The sequence below is a fragment of the Helicoverpa zea genome, chromosome 5 (assembly GCF_022581195.2).
Source record: "Helicoverpa zea isolate HzStark_Cry1AcR chromosome 5, ilHelZeax1.1, whole genome shotgun sequence".
Classification (NCBI taxonomy): Eukaryota; Metazoa; Arthropoda; class Insecta; order Lepidoptera; family Noctuidae; genus Helicoverpa; species Helicoverpa zea.
In genome coordinates this window covers 10,626,774-10,647,651 of record NC_061456.1, presented here as the reverse complement: position 1 = coordinate 10,647,651, position 20,878 = coordinate 10,626,774, and the positions used below count along the sequence as shown (strand labels likewise).

The 20,878-nt window shown below is 35.4% G+C and overlaps 2 protein-coding genes across 2 annotated transcripts; one reads left to right on the top strand and one right to left on the bottom strand.

The window, feature by feature from the left end:
• The first annotated feature begins 39 nt into the window (after positions 1-39).
• LOC124630708 (peroxisomal targeting signal 2 receptor) lies at positions 40-9,336 on the top strand. Its single transcript, XM_047164688.1, has 8 exons — positions 40-202; positions 278-491; positions 2,294-2,476; positions 2,956-3,141; positions 3,763-3,880; positions 4,196-4,280; positions 6,419-6,591; positions 7,429-9,336. Exons 2-7 carry the CDS (start codon positions 291-293, stop codon positions 6,576-6,578), a joined length of 933 nt encoding a protein of 310 aa, XP_047020644.1. The 5' UTR covers positions 40-202; positions 278-290; the 3' UTR covers positions 6,579-6,591; positions 7,429-9,336.
• A 228-nt stretch (positions 9,337-9,564) lies between these two features.
• LOC124630742 lies at positions 9,565-16,508 on the bottom strand. The gene is made up of 11 exons (XM_047164721.1): positions 16,363-16,508; positions 15,756-15,905; positions 15,359-15,415; positions 14,800-14,910; positions 14,380-14,469; positions 14,020-14,142; positions 13,135-13,242; positions 11,184-11,306; positions 10,551-10,652; positions 9,985-10,080; positions 9,565-9,884 (listed from the first exon to the last, which is right to left on the bottom strand). Exons 1-11 carry the CDS (start codon positions 16,448-16,450, stop codon positions 9,565-9,567), a joined length of 1,368 nt encoding a protein of 455 aa, XP_047020677.1. The 5' UTR covers positions 16,451-16,508.
• Between the last annotated feature and the right edge of the window lie 4,370 nt (positions 16,509-20,878).

The window sequence follows — 20,878 nt, the reverse complement described above, 5'->3', positions numbered from 1 at the left end:
AAATCGTTGCTTTGCTTTGCCAAACGTCAGAAATTGACATTTGTTGTGACAGCCTCAAAAGGTTATGTAGCGTTAATTGAGGATTAGAATATTATTTACACAGCGAAAACTAATAGGATTCCAATAGAAATTGACCTAGATATCCAACTTAGTGTATTTAAAGTTTTATGTAAAGCAATGTGACATATTTGGTTTGGAAATTGTAAGTGAAAATGGGGATGTTTCTGTAGGTTTTGCTTGCGTATTCTGTATTCAAAAGTCTTTTTTATTTTTTTAGTTATACCATCAGCATGCCGACTTTCCTGACACCAGGGCGGCACGGGTACAGTGTCCGGTTTTCTCGGACAAGGCCGGATACATTGGCAGTTGCTACCAGCCAGTATTACGGCCTGGCTGGTGGTGGGACTTTGTTCTTCTTAGAGCTGTCCCCAGACGGGAGTTCGATTATTGAAGTTCAGAAACTTGAATGGAGCGATGGGCTCTTTGATGTGGTAAGTTTGTCTTTGTAAATGTGAAGCTGACTAAGTCCATAGGTCATATTGATAAGGTGTAACTAATTCCTAAGCCTTTGTTAGTATGAAATAATTTGAAAATTGCTAACAGAATAAAAACAGCATAGATTATATTATATTTTGTTTAACAATAAGCCATGTACGTATGGTAAAATGACATAGTAGTTTAAAGCTCAAGTAACATGGAAGCATGATTTTATCTACTAACAGTTATATTTATTGTAAAACCTATATAAAACTTTCAAATCCCTCCATGCCTTATATTCTTATGCTCTAAAAATATAATAACAATATCGACGTTGTCTTGTTCACACATGAAGCCCCACAACTTACACACACATACAAAGTATTTGCATCATCACATAATTGGATTAGTGTGTGTGTTAGCATTAGTTTATTTATTTATAGACAATTGAGTTAAGATCCTGGTTAATTTAAGTACAGGATTTGAGATGTAACTGGAAGTTAAATTTGCAATTGCCTGTTGTTTACTCCTCTGATATATATATTCCTTGACTTCCAATATAACATTTGTTTTTGTAAGTCTTATGGCTATATTCATAACAGAATATAAGCTGAGTAGTACCTGTAAAGATTACATAGTTCAGTTTGCCTTGGTATTTGGCAGGGTGTTGAGAATTATTTATTTTTTCCACAACATATCAATTAAAAGGTTAACATTGAGCTGGGTGTCTTCCATTTTGCTGGCATGAATACTCAGACTAAAAGGCCATTTTCATAATTTCAAGTTAAGTTTTGTTAAGGCAGTTTATAAAGCAGCTAAGTAGTAGGCTCATAATAACAACTTTATTTTGTGCCTAATTAATGTCATTGTCAACTGTTACCCAACAACAGTCTTTGTGCTAATTTCTTTAGTTTCTCATGTTTAATTTACCTTGAGATCTTTAAACAATGCTCAATCGAGTATTTAATGTAATATGCTGTTACAAATTGGGTGGAAAAAATATTTTGCAGCATAAACGCGTAGTTTACCTATTTATCATACTTAGTATGATTTTTGAATAGTCGGAGCATGACAGTTATGAATTATGAAAAAAGAAATTGAAGTATTTTCTTATTTTGTTTGTTTTAATTCTGTAGTTACATGTATGTTTGTTACAATACCTCATTATAAACATTTTGGGCCTTACTACAAAAACTTTAAACCCTGTTTTACGCTTGTCTAATAAAATTTTGGCTGCAAAATGAACCATATGTCAACGTCAGAATTTGTCATTTTTTTAGACAAGGCATAAACTGACGTTTAAAAGTTTTTGTGGTAAGACGGTTTATATTAAAATATACTATGTTATTGTTATGATACTATGAGAGTTAATACCAGCTCTGTAGGATAAGTGTTTCACACGTGCCTGAAGAATTTCTTCCCCCATAAAGTACAGCCTATGTCACCCGGATATATTAGCTTCCTAAGAGTGAAATGTTTTTTTTATTCTTTTTTGGAACCACAAATGCAATCAAACAAACAAATCTTTCCTCTTTACAAAATTGCTTTATTGTGAGTTGTGAAAAGCTGGCAATACACAGACCGCTTCAAGCTGTCGACTGCACAGCGAATTGCAGAGTTCTATGGACACACTTACACAAACTGTTCAAGCAGTTGCAAATGATTCGGACGTTGGACAGCTTAAAGCTGCCGCCCCTGACTACTTCGAGCGGTCCATGTATAGCCAACCTTGGCCAACAATGTGTGTGTGTGCCAACAAAGTGTGGCCATAGACCAACCTTATTATCTTACTAAATAAATTCATTTACTTTCTCAGACATGGTCCGGCACAACAGAAAGTGCGGCGGCTTGCGGTGCAGGCGACGGCGCCGTCATAGTATGGCGGGTTGGATGTGCGGCGCCGCTCCGGGTGTTAAGAGCTCATACTAGTGAAGTGTGCTCCGTGGACTGGCCTAGGACACATCTGTTGAGCGCTAGCTGGGATACTACTGTTAAATTGGTGAGGAAATTTGTAGTGAATTATTTAATGAGATGATTCTGCAGAAGAAAATGGAATGAGTCATATGTACTGGAAGAAACTAAAATGTTTGTTTGTCAAAATTTGCTACCTACTACAACTTCTAAGAACGCAGTTAAAAAGGTTGTTTAATTGGTATATTTTTTATGTAGGTATGTCCACTGATTTCTCCATACATTGTGAACTGATTATCATTTAGTAATAGATTGAAATAACCAAGATGATCATGTAAAAGGCTGCTTATGCCTCGATGTAATCTCCTTCGTTTTGTGTACCTTATTTACAACTTGGTATTGTCTGATCAGGAACCACAGTAAAATCAAGCATTGTCCTGCTTAAAATTATTCCACCAAAATAAAGGTTTTAGTGATGAGTAAATAGGCATAACGGGCCATATAATCTAAAACAGAAATACCTTTCTACATCAAACCCAACAACTTAACCAATTTTTACAATTCCAGTGGGACCCAGAATCAGAAGCTTGTCTCAGCACATTCCTCGGGCACTCTCAGCTGGTGTACACAGCAGCGTTCTCTCCCCACTCTCCGGCCACCTTCGCATCAGTGTCCGGTGATGGCCACCTCAAGTTGTGGACGTGTACCGAACCTTCTAGACCTGCGGCTGTTGTTAAGGCTCATGATGCTGAGGTGGGTTTGTCGCTTATTATTTAAGGGTTTGGTTTTATATAAATCAAATTGTAAAACAAATAGGCCTGCCTACACAGCAAATCACTACAGGTTATGAAGAGTAGATGTTTTTGGACAGTCTTTTTATAAAAGTGAAGCGGTCCCGAGGCAAGGTCATGTGGTGGGTCAGCGCTGAAAACCAGCGCTGTTGTCTCGTGCCTGCGTGTGCGAGACACAGCATTTATGCTGAGCGCTGCCCCTTTTCACGCATAAGTGACGCAGCTGCAGCGCTTTTCTTTTCTGTTTTACTGTTTGTTTTGTCCCTGGATTTATTTGTTTGTATTTGTGTGTGTTTGTTTGTCTGCGTCATTTGTCTGCGTCATTTGTGTGTAAAATAAATGGTTTTTCTTTCTTTCTTTCTTCTTTTCCAATACCAACATATAAATAATGTTCAATTGAAGTATAAATTAGTTTACAACCATGCTCTGATATAAGTTTTTTTTTTTATAAAATCTTATACATAATGGTTTTGTCTACTGTTCAATATTGTTAAGTTGTTTCTTTCTCAAAGTGTGAATTTATGACAACAGCCAAGATATATCCAATATAATATAATTAATATTTATATAACCATGTTTGCAGGTACTGTCATGCGATTGGAGTAGAACAGAAACACATGCATTGGCTACAGCAGGATCTGATGGTCTCATCCGAGGTTGGGACTTGAGAAGGTTAACATCACCTATGTTTACTCTCAAAGGTAATTACAATACCCTCCACATGTATTTGAAACTTCATCAAAAATAATTTCTTTTAAAAAAGGGTGAATGATTACTGCTAAGGTCCGTATCATACTAGCGGATTGGGAGCAAAGCAATCTGTTTTTTCGCGCCAGCAGCCGTTCGCAAACGGCTAGCGTGATAAGGCCCTTAGTCGCCCTCGTCAGCTTCTAGTCTATCACACACGTGTACAGTTAATATTCTCTTCAGTTTATGTTCTTCAACTTTGTACATAGTTCAGTAAGTCTTCCGTACTGCATTTATTAATAAATAAATTATTGTTTTGATTGTTTCAGGGTGTGAATGTGCTGTTAGAAGAGTACAATTCTCTCCACACGCACCTTCTATTTTGGCAGCTGGATCCTACGATTTTACTACAAGGTAACCTACCTTAAATTGTATCAATTAATTTCGTTACTTTACGAAACTTGCAACACCTTTATAGTGCAGTCATTGAAGCGAAAAATACGGTCTAACCTCCGAATTTTTTTACTGTGAACCGATTTGCATGAAATTTTGGTATTAGGTTCATCTTACCCTTAACTTCAAAAGTGAATATGATTTGAACTCCGCCACCCCCCCCCGGGGGGCGGTTGACACCCCTTCTTTGGGGTGAATATTTTTTTTGCAAAATAATCTCGGATATCGATAGAAGACCTAATTTTAAGCTAAAGTTGTCTTTAAAGTTTAAAAAAAAATGCAATACTTTTCAAGTTATTGGCAATTGAAAATTCCCAATTTTTCACGTTTTTCATCGGTTTTTTGCAAATATCTCCAAAAATATAGGTTTTATCGAAAATTTATAAAGAACAAAATTGTAGCAGGTAAAACAACGAACAATTTGTTTTTTTATAAAAGGTCCTAAGTGCAATATTAAGCTAGATATTAAAGATCAAAGCCGTTTTTTATTTTGTCTGAAATTTAATCGACGTAGTTTATGCCATCTATTATTTTAGTAAGTTGATCAATTTACCAGTTTTATTATTTTCCGGTGACATATATACACATTACAATAGTTGTGACTCTTTATTATACTGCCTACTTTCACATTGCTCCAAATATTGACACTCCGAAGTTTTCAGTTACTAAGTAGAAAAAAATATGACAAGTTTTTGGACCGTAACTCCTTCAATTTTCATGCTATCATAATTTATAAAAAACCACTGTAAAAGTAATTAAGAGAGCTACAACATCCATCATTGCAATATATAGTAAAGAACTTTTTTCTAAAACGGTGAAGGGTTAAAGTGCTTAAGAGAGGCTGTGATTGCGCTGCCACGCGCTCTTTAAACAATTATATCTCCGTCAATTTTTGTTCGACAGAAAAAACAAACAAACCAAATTGTTTGTCAGAAAAATACCTAATTTTTTTATCAGTACACTTTTATACGTATCTGTCGTAATTTTTGAGATATTATGAAAAACAAGTGGGTTTTTCTTTAATTTGAAATTTTGTTCTTTTCGTTAATCGTGACTTTTTTGAAAAATATCTGTCCTGAAGCAGCGAAACTGATACTATCTATCAAACTCTTCATAATAAAGTTAATCCTAGGCGGAATACGATTAATTTTAATTTTGGTGGAAATGGCACTTATGAAACCCATTAATTTAAAAGAAAAAATATAAGATGCTCCCCTTATTTGCAATACAGCTCACTTATTTTACGTGCAAAAGACTTTTAATAGTACTCATCTTAAAGCTTATTTCAAGCACTACAAAACCCATTTGTATTCGAATGCATAAAATGCATCTACTCGCCGCTACATGGCATTGACCACAACGATTAAATTTCAGACAAAATAAAAAAAGGCTTTGATCTTTAATATCTAGCTTAATATTGCACTTAGGACCTTTTATAAAAAAACAAATTGTTCGTTGTTTTACCTGCTACAATTTTGTTCTTTATAAATTTTCGATAAAACCTATATTTTTGGAGATATTTGCAAAAAAACCGATGAAAAACGTGAAAAAATTGCGAATTTTCAATTGCCAATAACTTGAAAAGTATTGGATTTTTTTTTAAACTTTAAAGACAACTTTAGCTTAAAATTAGGTCTTCTATCGATATCCGAGGTTATTTTGCAAAAAAAATATTCACCCCAAAGAAGGGGTGTCAACCACCCCCAGGGGGGGTGGCGGAGTTCAAATCATATTCACTTTTGAAGTTAAGGGTAAGATGAACCTAATTCCAAAATTTCATGCAAATCGGTTCACAGTAAAAAAAATCGTAGCAATAATGCTTCAATGACTGCACTATTAATCCGTTTGGATTGACTTCAGTGCATCCAACAGAGGCAACAGACATATACAAAAAAAAACTAGAACTTAAAAACGGCTGAGCCGACTTCATGTGCATCAGCATTCTTTTAAAAACAACTACATCCTAATCCGTTCAGTCGTTCAGCAGCTACGGCTCCACAGGCAGACCCACTTAGCAGTCCAACTTACATCACCCCTGTTTTTACGTAGGAGGTTAAAAAATACGTCTTGAAATTAGTTATTTCAATGTAATTTTCCAGAATATGGGACCTAAAACGCGGTTGCGAGCCTCTAGAAACGATAAGGCATCACTCGGAGTTTACCTATGGACTGGACTGGAACGCTCTCAGGCCACATCAGATAGCTGACTGCGGGTGGGACTCGCTGGTGCATGTGTTTACTCCCCGCTCCCTGGCCTGAGACTGGTGATGAAGTAAGTACTTAATATCTTTACTAATCTTTATCTATATATATATAAAAGAAAGTCGTGTTAGTTACACCACTTATAACTCAAGATCGGCTGAACCGATTTAGCTGAAAACTGGCAGGGAGGTAGTTTAGAGCCAGGAGAAGGACATAGGATAGTTTATTACAAAAAATAAAAATAAAAAATACAATTTATTCCGGACATACCGCGCCATCTATTGTTCAAACCAAAAATCTGCCGGATGCCACTATTCCACGCGAACGAAGTCGCGGGCAAAAGCTAGTACATATAAAAAAGAAAGACGTATTAGTTACACATTTTATAACTCAAGAATGGCCGAACTGTTTAAGCTGAAAATTAGAGGGGAGGTAGCTTAGACCCGGTAGAAGGACATAAGATAGGTTTTTGTCACCATCCGATATGCGGGTGAAACCGAAGCTAGTAATATATAAAAATCGTTCCATCATAAAGTTAACCTACACTTGGCGCGGCCGGTCCGTGGATGGGTTATCATCTTGTAAAATACGATCACGATAAACTTAGGTTTCGGCTATCATTTGAACATCTTTTTCAGTTGTTACGTGTAGCCAGAAAGTCAGACAACCAGTCTTACCAAGGATTATTGTGTTTAACTGGGTTGAGGAGGTCAAATAGACGGTCATTTCAGTAGATTATTGGTATTCAGTTGCATCTACACTAGAAATTGCATTTACACTACAATATAGTTTGCAGATACACTAGAATTTGACCTCAACATAGTTTGGAAAATCATAAATTTGTATATTAAAATTTTTTTGTCCCATTTTAATCAATTTTTTTAATACTTATTTCAATTTGTTCCAGATTCCATTGGATCGTCTGTGATTGAACTTGAAAGTGTATGTGGAGGAGAACGTGCCAAACCATACTAGTGTTTATTGCGAAGACAATCAGGGTTATAATCGCTTGCTGGCGTTCACAAGCAGGTTCGGTGAACAGGGATATCGAGAATGCTGAAAGTGATTGTACATTATTATTTGTTATTAGTGTAAGTTATTAGTGCTTTGTGTGTGGTGTATCATGGAAACTGTTTAATCAATGAGTTTAGGCCATTGAAACCAGAAATATATTAAAACTAACCTACTTGGTACGTCATCTTTGAAACCAACAGCTGTATAATTCAGGTCAATAGGAATACTCACTGACCTCTATATTTACCACTGGACCGGCTGTTCCGTACGTTTGACAGCAATTTTTTTGTGCCCATTTGAAGCGCCAATATCGTCTAAGCGAGTGTCCACAGAACTAATTTTGACGTATAATTTCAAATGGCTGTGAGAGAAGTGTTTGTTCATTGGTTCACTGTAAAATAATTTTAGTACCACGGACACTCGCTACGTCTAACAGCGCCAAAATGGCGATTATCAAACGGGCACAAAAGCACGTTTACAACAGCCTGTCCAGTGGAAAATATAGAGGTCAGTGGAAATACTGCATCAACAGTGAGTTCTACCATTTAAAATTGATGAGAAACGAACCATTTTGCCACCATTGGGCGGCAGTACACGGCTGGTCTTGGTTTGGTTATCGTTATAGTTAAATGGTACAAGTCACCGTTGATATGATATCTTCTCTGTGAAGTCTGAAACGTCTTTGGCCGTTTAGGGAATTCAACAGTTTCTCCGAATCTCTCGTAAGTACTAGACAACAAGCCATAAAATTGTTTATTACTTTGTATAGTAATAACTTGATACACCTTACACAAGGGTTATATGTGATTTACTATAAAATATTAATATTCGCTTGTAATATTTTACGCGAATTCGATAAAAGCTGTGTACTTAAAGAAAAATAATCATGAATTAATTTTATGACATATTCTACTGACTGAATCTATGCATATTTGTTGTTAGTGAGTTTTTATTTTAGACTTTATGTCAACGTATTAAAGTTTATTATAGCTTACTCACAATATGACTGTTACATTCCTTTTTATATTCAACTGTTTTTTATTTTGTTATATTTTTATATTGAATTTAGTTTAAGTGAATACATACTTTATTGTGATGGTTACAAGGTCTCTTTTATGTTATAAATTGTATAGTGAATTAATGTTGTATTTAAGCTACTATAGACCAATATAGGTATGAAAGAAAAATTGTGCACGCTCAACTATTCAAGCAAAGTCGGAAGAAATTATATGTTATGACTTCTGCACAATGCATAGGATAATTAAAAATCTCAACGCAAACTTGTGTTTAAACTTTAACTTGTTTTATTGGTAAAAAAGTGAAAAAGCAATGCTTGGCTTTTGGTATCTTGTAAAACATTTTTTTTTGGTAATATTGAAAACCACATAATTAATACTTGACAGTAATACTTTAAAACTTGTTGAAAAGATTTTCAAAAATCAATCTGTAGTTTGCCATTTAGATTAAACTGTTTACAATACTCGATTGCAGAGCTAATGTTTAACAAAAAATGCAATTGAAATTACTGAGTTTTTAAATATTTTACATTATTGTGTATGCCTCCAGAAGTCGAATTCTATGTATATTAAATCTTCTGGGGTACCCTTTATTTCGTTGTAAAGCCATAAAAATGAAGAGTGTAATTTATAGCTGGAAAAAATACATCACATCAAAAAACTAGGTTTGGATCTAGTCTACTGAAAATTGGCCAACTATTCGCCATTTTGACTTTTCCAGCTATGACTATAAAACCTTTTGCTACAGAGTTTATATCGTATCAAATAAATCAGAATAACAATTACTTAGTCTTTTATTGTCACATCTTTCTTATTGCATATAATTGATTGCTCTATACGTTATTTTAAGGTCAAAATTGAATGTATTTATTTTGCATATCTACATAAAATTAACAAAGTTCTTGAACATTGAAAGGAGGCTGAAAAAGGTTTTAAAACAAAAGCGACATCTATCAGCGCGTTGTCGAACTAACAACAATAAAAACTTGAAACAGTGACATCTATTGACAACTTTACGTACTTTTACGGACGTACGAATTGGGGGAATTCAACTTGAGCCTTCTCAGCCTTCCTTCAATCGCGGAAAGCATGTAATATACAGATTTCAAGTGATCCTTGTCGTGTTTACAAATATCTGTTAGGCTCGTTGCAGGCGAGAGGACGCAACAAGACAAGTGCTTCGCGGACTTGTGATAGGGGCTATATTTGAGTGTCTGGCTGGCGAACGCTGACCGACCGCTGGGTTTCATAGTGCATGCTTCCGAGTTGGGGTACGGTGGCAGATCTGAAGGTTCAACCGTTGGCTCCATAGGGGTCGCTAGGTGTTTCGTCACTGAGAAAATTGATATCAAATAAAAATATGGCATTGTTATTTTAACGTTAAGTAGTTGATTGCTAATTGCAATTTTTTTTTACATGAATTTTTAACTTACGCTTCTCTTTAACACGTCCCAAATGTTTCGTTAGCAGGTTGCTATAGTAACGGCATGAGGTTACCAAATGAGTTTTAACGCAGTCTTCGAAACATCCTTGAACATGTAAAACAAAATTAAGTTTATTATATGGATCCAAGATTTGTACAGCGTATTTCGCGGTTTTACCCGCGTAGTTTATCAAATTTTGTAAACACTTCCATTTTGAAAGAGTTTTGATGGAGTTTCTTGCTGGTTCTTCTTCATTACACTCTAGACTTCGTGCATCTAGCTTTTGACTTTTCATAAGGAGCTGCTGACTAAAAGACTTTTGCTGCGGGCCCTACTCTTCCTTAATCAGGTACTGGAATGCGCTGGCCCCTATGTCGTTCGCTTAGGGCAACCCCTCAACTTACTAAGGGTCGTAAGTCGGTAATCGGGCCATAGAATAGGCGACTTTCTCAACAAATCTGTCATTTTCTCCAAGGACAACAGTTTCAAGTCCGAACCAACTCTTTATCTTATACCTACTTAGACTACATTATGGAGATAATGCCGTTTTTGGAAGATGGTTAAGAACAATTTACCTTCTTTGTTTTCCTCTGGCATATTAAGCAGCTTCGCGTGTGTATTCGGAGCTGTCTCCGTGGTCTCTTCAACTTTCGCCACGTGGTATACCGCGGCGCATTCTGAAAGATACCTACCTATATATTTTACTAGTTGGCCTCTACTCTACTCTACTCTAGTTTGTTTTACTATGGGAACTGCTAAGTGCATCCTCGATACATGGACTATTTACCTAACACAGATTTGTCGACATTTGTGTGATGGGCATGCTTGTTGGCCGTGGTCTGGGTGTTATGATATGTATTTATAAATATGTATATATGTAGCTATATGTAGTTTATCAGTTGTGTTAGCACCCATAACACAAGTTAATAAATAACTTACCATGGGGCTAACCGACCGTGTGTGAAAAAGGTGTCCCGACATTATTTATTTATTTATTAGATTATTTTTCGAGATAAGCGTATGCAAACAAACTGTTCAGCTTTATATTATTTTTAAGTAGGTTCGTATAATTCTGTACAAGAATAAATCACCCCTTTCTTCACAAAGCGAGGGAAAATCTGTCAAATTATACCAAATACAAAACATAATGATATAATAGTCTGATAAGTATCTAAAAGAAAATACCTATATAAAAAAGAAATACCGACTGTTATGTGAGTGAGTGAGGTCTTTACAGTAGCAGTTCATAGGATAGTCGAAGCCTCGGCCCAGCGAGGTCACCACGCCAGCCGACCTCACGTCGCCCATGTGGAACTTTGTCGCTTCCACCTCTACGAAACAACAGATAAAACTTAGGCGATTTGCAAACAACTCAGGATTTTTCAACAAAAATAATGCAATCAAATCAAAAACCGTTTATTTTCCTTGGCTGCAAAACAGCACTTTTTGAACGTCAGGAATTTACAAAAGATAGCCCCCAAAATGCAGACTTTTCATCATTTCCTATGTGGTTTTGCTGGGAAGAAGATTGATGATTGATCTTAAAAATTGTCAGTTTTGTGTTCTATTATTGTACTTACCAAAAGATGTGTGCAAATTAATTCAATATTGATAATGCTGTAATTAAGGGTGTCAAAATATACCTGTAGTAAAAAAAAAATGCTACATTTTTATTTACTTATTTATTTACGGTACCTACTGAAATAGGCAGAGACAGGTATCCGGTACCCATGTCAATCTCTCTTTAATTCTTAGCTACATTTAATTTACATAAAACAATCTAATATCTTTAAAATAAGACCATCTTGATCAAATTTTTATTTGAAAAAAAAAAACAAGAAAGAGTTCTTAATTTAAAAAAGTGTCTGGTGTCTCATATTGCCTCTCGTTGCAAACTGCAGATTGATTTCAAAACTGCCAATACGTCGCTGAAATTGAACGGATTGGAGAGAATTGCAAATCGTTTGTGAATCGGAATCGAAACTGGGCGCAGTGCAACAGAAATTCGTACAATGCAAACTAAAATTTGGTTTTCCGAGCGCTGTGGGTCGGCCCACTCAACTTCCAAACCAGTCATGCAGATTTGTAGTTTGCGATTCATAAAAGTCCTCCTTTTTCCGAATTTACGATCGGTTGCATCCATTTTGAGCCTTTTCAACTTTCAAGTTATGGGTCCATGGAATTACTAAGTGGGCATATTGTGATCTCTAATCCATTATTTAACAGCAATATATGAACATAAATCTTATTTAAATATTACGGCAGGCTAAGGTGTTAATGTCAATAATCAACAAAATGTAGGATAGTTGTAACTACGTATAATATCAAAACGACACCTTAGTCTGCCCGTGACCATGGATACTGTAAAGGATCCGAAAGGTCGGGATTAAATAAGATTAACATAACCGCGATAAAGTCCGTAAAAGTAGTTTTATTTGAATCAATATAAATCTTATTTACCTTAAATATTTGGAGTGAAATAATTGCTATGAGTGAAGAGTGAGTTGAAATGACTGATGCCGACCTATAAACACTTACTTAGCAGTGGGACGAAGGTAAGCCGATTTTATGCCACAAATCATTCATTAACATTAACATTTCCATACAGACTTAGGTCTCAACTAATTTAATATTTCTGACGGCTTGTAACCGCCTACACAAAATCAAACCGAATTTGAATGGAACCTTCTTACATTTTGAAGAAGCCTATACATTTGCCTAGCGGAATAATTCACTCTGTTTGGCTGAATGGTAATGAAGTCTAATTTAATATTCTGGCAACACCTACGCACTGTAGATGAAGTATTGATATAATAGATTGTATGAAACGAGACTAGATATGCCATATAGCGAATTATGAGGATTTTGAATTAAATGTCAAGGATGTTGTAGCTAATGAAAAACGTGACGTGTGGTTTCGTTCCTAAAATATATGTTTGTAGGGACAAACAGTACTTCAAAAGCTACGAGTGGATCCTAAAATTATTAATGGCAATGACAGAATAAGGCTCAGCATTAATACCTACAACGATGGCGGCTAAAAGAGGATGATACTTTTGTTGATAAGTATACCTACCTACTCCTGAAATACCACATAACACTCAATTTTCTTCCGTCACACTGTAGGTATAATGTATAAACAAATTGCAAGTAACTGACCTGCATCAACAAGCACGGGGCCTACTATTGCATCCTTGACAGTAATGGGTTGTTGCTTCGTTTCTTCATTTACCACCCGTTTCGTGGTCTCGTACAGCGCCTTGTACACTATAAAGTACAGAAAATTAATAAGTTAAAATTAAAAAAAAGTTGATATGTATATCTATGATCAACAAAATAACGATAGCAAATGTAGTAATTTTGAAAAAAACACAAGTACACCCCTTTTTTTGCAAGAACTAGCTGTTGAAATGGCAAAGTTTAAAATAAAATATGGCGTCCCCATATTTTATTTTAAACTTTGCCATTTCAAGTTCACCGATACACATTTTCACACTTCATCGTACGTGACAAATACACCTACGTCCAATATTTCCGGGTCAGTATTTCTAAATATTTTACAGGCAAAAATGTTCACGATTTCCATCTTGTATACAAAGTGAAATCTGTTGATTCCTTGCCAAGGCTTAATAAATCAGAAACTTAAGTATTAGAGGGTGTATCTAAGGGTGCTTTGCCAATGATAAAGGGTAAATAACATATTGTTTGGCGCCAGGATTGTAAGCAACACGTATACTGTCTTAGTTTATCGTGTCATGGGTTTCTTTTTCAATTTTTACTTATTTTTATAGATATACGATAGAGTACACACAGGGTATCTAAATATTGTAACTCATCTGCGGTAGAAATAAATAGCCTTTCGATGAATTTTAGGTGAAATAGGTACCTAAGCTTTAAGTTTAATAAAGCAATATTGAAGTAAGATCGGCTCATCAATAACTGTACCAACACTGATGACAAAATACTACTCGGCTATGTTTCCATATAAAAGCAGTCAAAACCTTCCAAAACTACATTAAACATTGAAATTATTTTGTTTTTTACCTTTCGGAGAAAGAACTTCTCTAATCAATGAGTTAGGTTTCCGCTTAGAAGGTTCTTCTCTTAACGCGCCCAAAGAGGTAAGCATACCCACAGAATGGCAAACTCCCCTCTTTGGCTTCGAAGCTGAAATCGAATTATGTTATTTGGAGACAAATGTTCACTACATTAGCAAATTGATTCCCTTGAGTGATTTATTCTTTTGTTTTACTTCTAGATTTCAGAATGTTCATACGCTATGGTACCTATTTGTCTGGTCTAGCAGTTTTTGCGAAGTGGTCTGAATATTGAGTTATTGCTATAGTTGATGGAATTGGGAACTAAGTTGGCAAATACTTAATCTTAATTAAAAAGTCGTGTTACCAGTTTTCATTCGGGGATGCATTTGAACCGCAGCATCGGTGTTGGTTTTGTGAATTGCACATCGAGGCTCTCCATAAACAAACACACATTCTAAACAGCAAAAAGGAAGAATTCAAGTTTAAAAAAAGAAAATTATATAGTTACTTCACTACATAGTAGGTATAAAATTTAACTACTTTAGAGTTTGTACGCTTAAATCTTCAAAACTACACAACCGATTTTCATGCGGGTTTTTGTAATAGATAGTGATTAATAAGGAAGGTTTATATGTATAATACATTAAATAGTGGGGAAATACTGTTATCCCGTGCGAAGCCGAGGCGGGTCGCTAGTAGCGAAATAAAACCTTTATGCATGTATTTTTTCTACCCAGCTAGTATATAAGCTAGGTCTACAGATCTAAAGTAAGGAGGTATTTACCAGTAGGGGCTTGCAAGGCGATCAGTTTGCCGTCACAAGGCAAAGGAGCTGGCAACACACATTGAGTGGTCAACACACTTGCAGATCTCTGGCACAGTGATGATTCCGTTCCTAAACACAATGTAAACTTTTTAGTGGAAAGTCATACAACCTTATTTTTGGTATACTCTTAAATAGAATGGAGGTCATTCTATAATATGGAAAAAAGTACAACCAAGTTGAAAAGAGGTCGTAAATTGTCTGGTCTTTCTCTGTAAGAAAGTTGCTGATATTTTTTGAAAGGTTTTAATGAGAGCCTTGTTATTAAAAAAATCAACAACACACCGATCACCCACAAAACCTCACAAAGAATACCAAAAACAAATTGACAAAAAAATTCGCTGAATTCAACCTATTCCTCGGATTTTGGTAACCACATTATTTACTTATATAACGAACAGTGTCCAATTTTAAAATGATACCGAATTTGCCCATGTTGAAATGACATGGAAGAAATGGTCTGGAATGACTATTTGTACAGAAAGTGCAAAGAAATTTTGTAATAGTATTCGTTATGTACCTGTTTCACAAATCTCTGGGCAAGCCTGTTGAATCGATTCTTTGACCTCTTTCTTATCTAAAATTGGAAAAGAATCTTGTGATAATATTTTTCAAGTGGCTTAGAAATTACTGGGTTCAGATTGTTTCAATGAACTGTACCTTAAACTACCTTTTGTAAAAAAGAAAAACATATATTTTGGAGTAAAAGTTTTGTAAATCGGCAGTGTGGAATGATTCCGATTTAGTAATCAATATGGGATCTATTATAAAACTTCTTCCTCCTGCCCTGTTCCCAATTTTACTTGGGGTCGGCGCAATAAGTCATTCTCTTCCATTTTCCCCTGTCACTCGTCATACTGACACTCACTCCCTTCTTCAAAGAACTTTTTCTACAACATTAAAGTATTTGTACTTACCCTTTGTATCAAATAAACCTGACGTTATTTCATCAACCATTACCCGGTTAACAGTGACTATTTCGGGCAGTTTTTTGAAAACGTCTTTAGATTTCGTTATAGGAAATACGTCTGCAAGACTATCTTTCGATATACTTAGTGGTGGGAGGCCTGAAAAGTTGTTATTTAAATTATCTATACTAATATTATAAAGAGGAAAACTTTGTTTGTTTGTTTGGTTGTAATGAATAGGCTCAAAAACTACTGGACCGTTTTAAAAAATTCTTTCACCATTCGAAAGCTACATTATCCACGAGTAATATAGGCTATATTTTATCCCGGTACGGGCAGTAGTTACCACGGGACGTGGGTGAAACCGCGGGAAAACGGCTAGTTTTATTATAAATTACTACATATAATGAGTAAGATAAAGATTGTATCTAATGAAGAGAGAGCGTAGGCATTGAAAGCAACATTTGATAGTTTCTTTTTCGAACTTTAACATATCTTAGTCTTCTTCATAAATTGTTATTGAGAAATAGGCTACTTTTCTTTCAAGTTAATTCGAATTTATACCAAAGGAATGCAGTATTACTAATACTTATTAGTTGTAGAAGAATAAACTTACCCATAGGTATTATTATTGGACTTTCTTCAGGTTCAAGTTTTGATGAAGTAATGTGAATTTGCTCATTTTCTTCTTCGTCCTTAGACATAAGTAGAGATTCGTAAGCTGAAAGTATTTTAAATGTTTTTACCTGAGTTAATCTCTTCTTCTAATAAACAGTTCAGTAATACATAATAATATTATGTTTAAATGTAGAATTGAATTAGATAAATATTATTCCTAAGTTACTCAAAATACACGATACTTTTTCTCCTATTGCGCAGTATACTTACGAGTTACGAGTAGTTAGTTTACGTGTCTTCCAGGCTCAACCATCATAATATACCTCTACATAATAGTATGAAGAAAAAATTATATATTAAAAATACAAACTTTTTTCCTTGGAAGGGCATTCGTTGATCCACTGGTCAGCGGTAATACTATCTTTGCACAGTGGGGTAGAGAAAGTAGGAGCCGGTGGAAGTTTGACGGGTGTAAGACTTTTCTTCTTACCGAAGATACGAGGTAACGAGATGATATGGTGCGTAGAATCTAGAACACTTTTTTTATTAGTTATTTATCACATTTATAAATATTTAAATTAAAAACTAAACTTGTAAAATACCTCATACTAAAAAGCGTAATTTTCAATTTAAATTAAAAATGATTCTAGTAAACATTTTGTAGTGCGTGTTTTTAACATGCCTTTATTAGGTCAACCTGTTAACTGTGTGATGGAATCTAAGGCAACTAATTTAACCATCTTCCAAAGATCGTAGCGTCATGAAACTTGGCAACTGTACCTATATATTTCTGATGACAAATCAATTATATAGTGTTGAACTGATCTGATGGTCATCATGGTGGAACTTCGTATCATTGCAGTATTTGGACTTTTTAAGAAAAAGTCTTGTAGATTATTTTTTTTTGTGCATATACACGTAGAAGCAGGTATTTCTAGTGTTAAAACTTTTTATTATTCAAGCTTATTATACATGGAGGGAAATGTAAAGTTTAAATTAGTGTATCCGACCTCCACTAAATGTAGAAAAAATATATTTATGAAAGAAAATAAGGATCAAATATATAAAAACAGTACAACTACCGTTTTGAAATTCAACTTTGGACTTAGATTTCTTATTGGAGATTTTACTGCAACTTTTCGCTTCTTCTGTCGGATGTAATGTCTTCAGAATCGAAGACTGTGCTATATTTTCTGCAAATTTTAAATTTGAGTGTTAAAATTTTGAATATTATATAGTCAAATAATACCGACTATATTTCTTGGTGCCATATTAAACATAAAGTCATTGTTAGTACTTTACTGCGCTTTACTGAGATTGATGAACAAGAAATTATAATACCTACCATGGATTGATTTACCAAACAATGAATAATGAATTCTGGCTTAGTTTTCTCTGCTCATTGTATGTGCTACGCCGTAGCTATAATCTACTACGATTACTACGCCGTAGTCCTTGCCGTAGTCTTCGCTAAAAGTATAATCGCGGCGCTCATGGCGATTATACTTTTAGCGAAGATTGTTTTTCTTTCCCTCCAGACTTTTCTTAATAATCAATTTTTAACTTTATCTATTGGTTGCGTAAGGTTGAAAGTTTAACTTACTCGGAGCTGGAACAGGCTGGGTTTCTGTGTTAGTTTCCGTGTCGTGGCTTACAACTGCGCTTTCGCAAGCGCAGTTACAAAGTTGTTTGTCTGAAATACATAAGTTATGTTGCAATCTCTTTTATTATGCATCGCAGTTAAGTCAGAGCCGCATGGATTCATCGATTTTAAGGTTCAACAACGTTTGGCGCGGTCGGTCTGTGCATGGGTGACCATTTTGTCACGAGTTCTTCATAACGAGGCAACGACAAATGATAGATTTTTCCGGCCGACATTTGAACATTTCTGGCAGTCGATCGAAGCCAAAAAGTCTAACAACGAGTGTTACAAAGGGGTTTACCAGGGTACCTGGGTTGAGGAGGTCAAGTAGGTAGTCACTCCATGTACTTAGCTACATCCCCTTTCACTAAAAGCCGACCCCAACATAGTTGGGAAAAAGCTAGGCTGAATGTAGAGCATGTTCATATGAGGATGATGATTCCACCTTAAAAGTCCTGCCCAAAAATAAGGTTGGATCGTACTAACCAATATATTCGGGGTCATTGCCCTCATCTGTCGTCGTGGCTTGAGCTGATGACACTTGAACAGCCTCAGCATGTCCACAGTACGCCGTCATCACTGAAGCGCACTGGTGTAGTGGTTTTTGTGCTGGATAGAGCAAATCAGAGGCGAATTATAAAAGTTTTTATAAATTATACAAGGACTTGGACTGCAAAATAGCTGCGCTAAAGACGAAGGAAAACATCTTGACTTTAGCCTTGAGTAAGCATAGATATTAATGCTCATTCCTTCTCTGTGTGAGAAGAGGACTGTGCCCTTCACTTGCGAGAAACCCCAAACAACATAGAAAACTTGCAATATTCCAAAGCACAAGCAGTTTAGCCCGAAGTTAGCATTAAATTTTCTTTTCACCCAATAAACACGAATACTTTAGCTTTTAACATAAATCGTCGAATAAACGTCAATTATTCCACCATGATTTCGAAAATGAACGTCTCATCCCATAGAATATAATGCAACCACGCCATTAAACACAATTGTCGAGGGGTTGTTAAGATAAAATGCCGTGAAAAGCACCTACAACCCCATGGATTTACATTAACGGTTCGTAATGTATGGGGTAACAAGATCGTGAATATGTAGATGTAAAAAAGGTTATTCCATCTAAAATATAAAACAAGTATACAGTATGGCATTCTTACAAGCTAGATAACAAGCAAGATTCCACAAAAATTGTTCGCGTACAAAAATGAGTACGCGTCGTTGCGAGTTCACTGCTGGCGGCATATGTATATTGTGTTCGCGCACAAAAGTTGTAATTTCGCGAACTTTTTAGACGTGTTCGCACGTAATTTGTTACTGTTTGCTAGCGCGAGTATAAAGAAAAAATTGCATGCGTCAAATGCAATCGATGCGATGAAATCTCGTCTAAACTTTGCGTGGTACTGATTTTTCCATTGCATTCTAAGTATTAAAAATGTCTATACGAGAAATAATAAATTATACCTTGCAGAGAATCCGTCCAGTCTCCACCAGTACCGCATTCAACTGCTACAAAAAACAAGGCGTTTAAAAAAGCGTTATAGTAAGTTCAACTCAGTCTTGCGCGCGGCCTTATGTGTGGGTAACCCTTGTACATATACAGTGACTTTGTGTGAGTGACAAGAGGTACAGTCGGGTACAAATACAGTTATTTAGGGGACAACCCCTACGGCTGTTTAAAGAAAAACAGTTATTACGTAATTTAATGTTTATTTATTTATAATGATTCTAAATCGCTACTTGAAAATTCAAATGATGATATTACCCAACATCTCTTCATCAATTTGACTCAAACGTTAACATTAATGAGTTTCATTATTTCCATCTTATTTTGGTTGACATTATGCGAAGCAATATAATTTTAAAATTCTAAAATTTTTAAATTCCCTACACATTTTGTTTACATTGTTATACTAGATTATGCATCTTTTTACATTCTTAGTCCACACTTTTATTTATTGCGTACCCCGACCTAGAAAATATGTAAGGAGTATTTAATCCATCTTAGAAATTTCATCTCATTTATTTCTTAGATACTACTACTATAGTTCGGCCATTCAGAGAATGCGTTCCTGACACGTCGCGATTGAACTGACGACGTAACTTTGCAATGGCGTTGCAGTTACGATAAAAATATTTTTGCTGGTTGTTTACCGTTTTAACAATTGAGGAGCATTAAAACAACATTATTATATCAATAATCAATGAATGTTATTACGTCGTCAGTTCAATCGCGACGTGTCAGGAACGCATTCTCTGAATGGCCGAACTATAGTCAATGTCAATTTGAAAAAAACATATGAGAAAATAATGAAAAACTGTAAAATGTAATAATAAAAAGCTCCGAATGTTGTTTCATTTTTTGAAACGCTACCTGACTCCTTAAACATTTTCTCCGTGAAGAACTAGACATTTTCGTAAACGACTGTACCCATAACAAAAAGCGATAAGAACACGTCATCCTCGGACGACGTCACTGTCACACGAATGAAAGTTGTATGTATACAAGCCGACGCACACATAGGGCCGCGCGCAAATCTGAGTTGAACTATCTATAAAAGAATCGTAATATTAAAAGAGTCATTTTAATAATATTTTATGAGCACCGATTTCCTCTCAAGTACAATAATTTGAACACCTACTTTATTTTTTAGGCCTTGTCGCCAAACTAGAGCCTAATCTTGCGGTAAAATGTCAGCCACTTTGTTGATCGACTGTCAACGGCTCAGAAAAAACTATAAATCAACCCGAATCGGTCTATCAACAATTTCTTTCCGAGTCTCGATACATTGGCTACGATCGTGTAAAAAATAAATATATCATTCAGCCTATAAATAAAAACTGCCTAAGATTTACTGGTTCGATAAAA

Coding starts and splice junctions, on each gene's coding strand:
- LOC124630708 (XM_047164688.1), top strand. CDS start 291: ATGCCGACTTTCCTGACACCAGGGCGGCACGGGTACAGTGTCCGGTTT. Junction 3,881..4,195: donor ACCTATGTTTACTCTCAAAG/GTAATTACAATA, acceptor TGATTGTTTCAG/GGTGTGAATGTGCTGTTAGA. Junction 4,281..6,418: donor TCCTACGATTTTACTACAAG/GTAACCTACCTT, acceptor GTAATTTTCCAG/AATATGGGACCTAAAACGCG.
- LOC124630742 (XM_047164721.1), bottom strand. CDS start 16,450: ATGTCTAAGGACGAAGAAGAAAATGAGCAAATTCACATTACTTCATCA. Junction 14,470..14,799: donor CGCCTTGCAAGCCCCTACTG/GTAAATACCTCC, acceptor TTTGCTGTTTAG/AATGTGTGTTTGTTTATGGA. Junction 14,143..14,379: donor GCATCCCCGAATGAAAACTG/GTAACACGACTT, acceptor ATTCGATTTCAG/CTTCGAAGCCAAAGAGGGGA.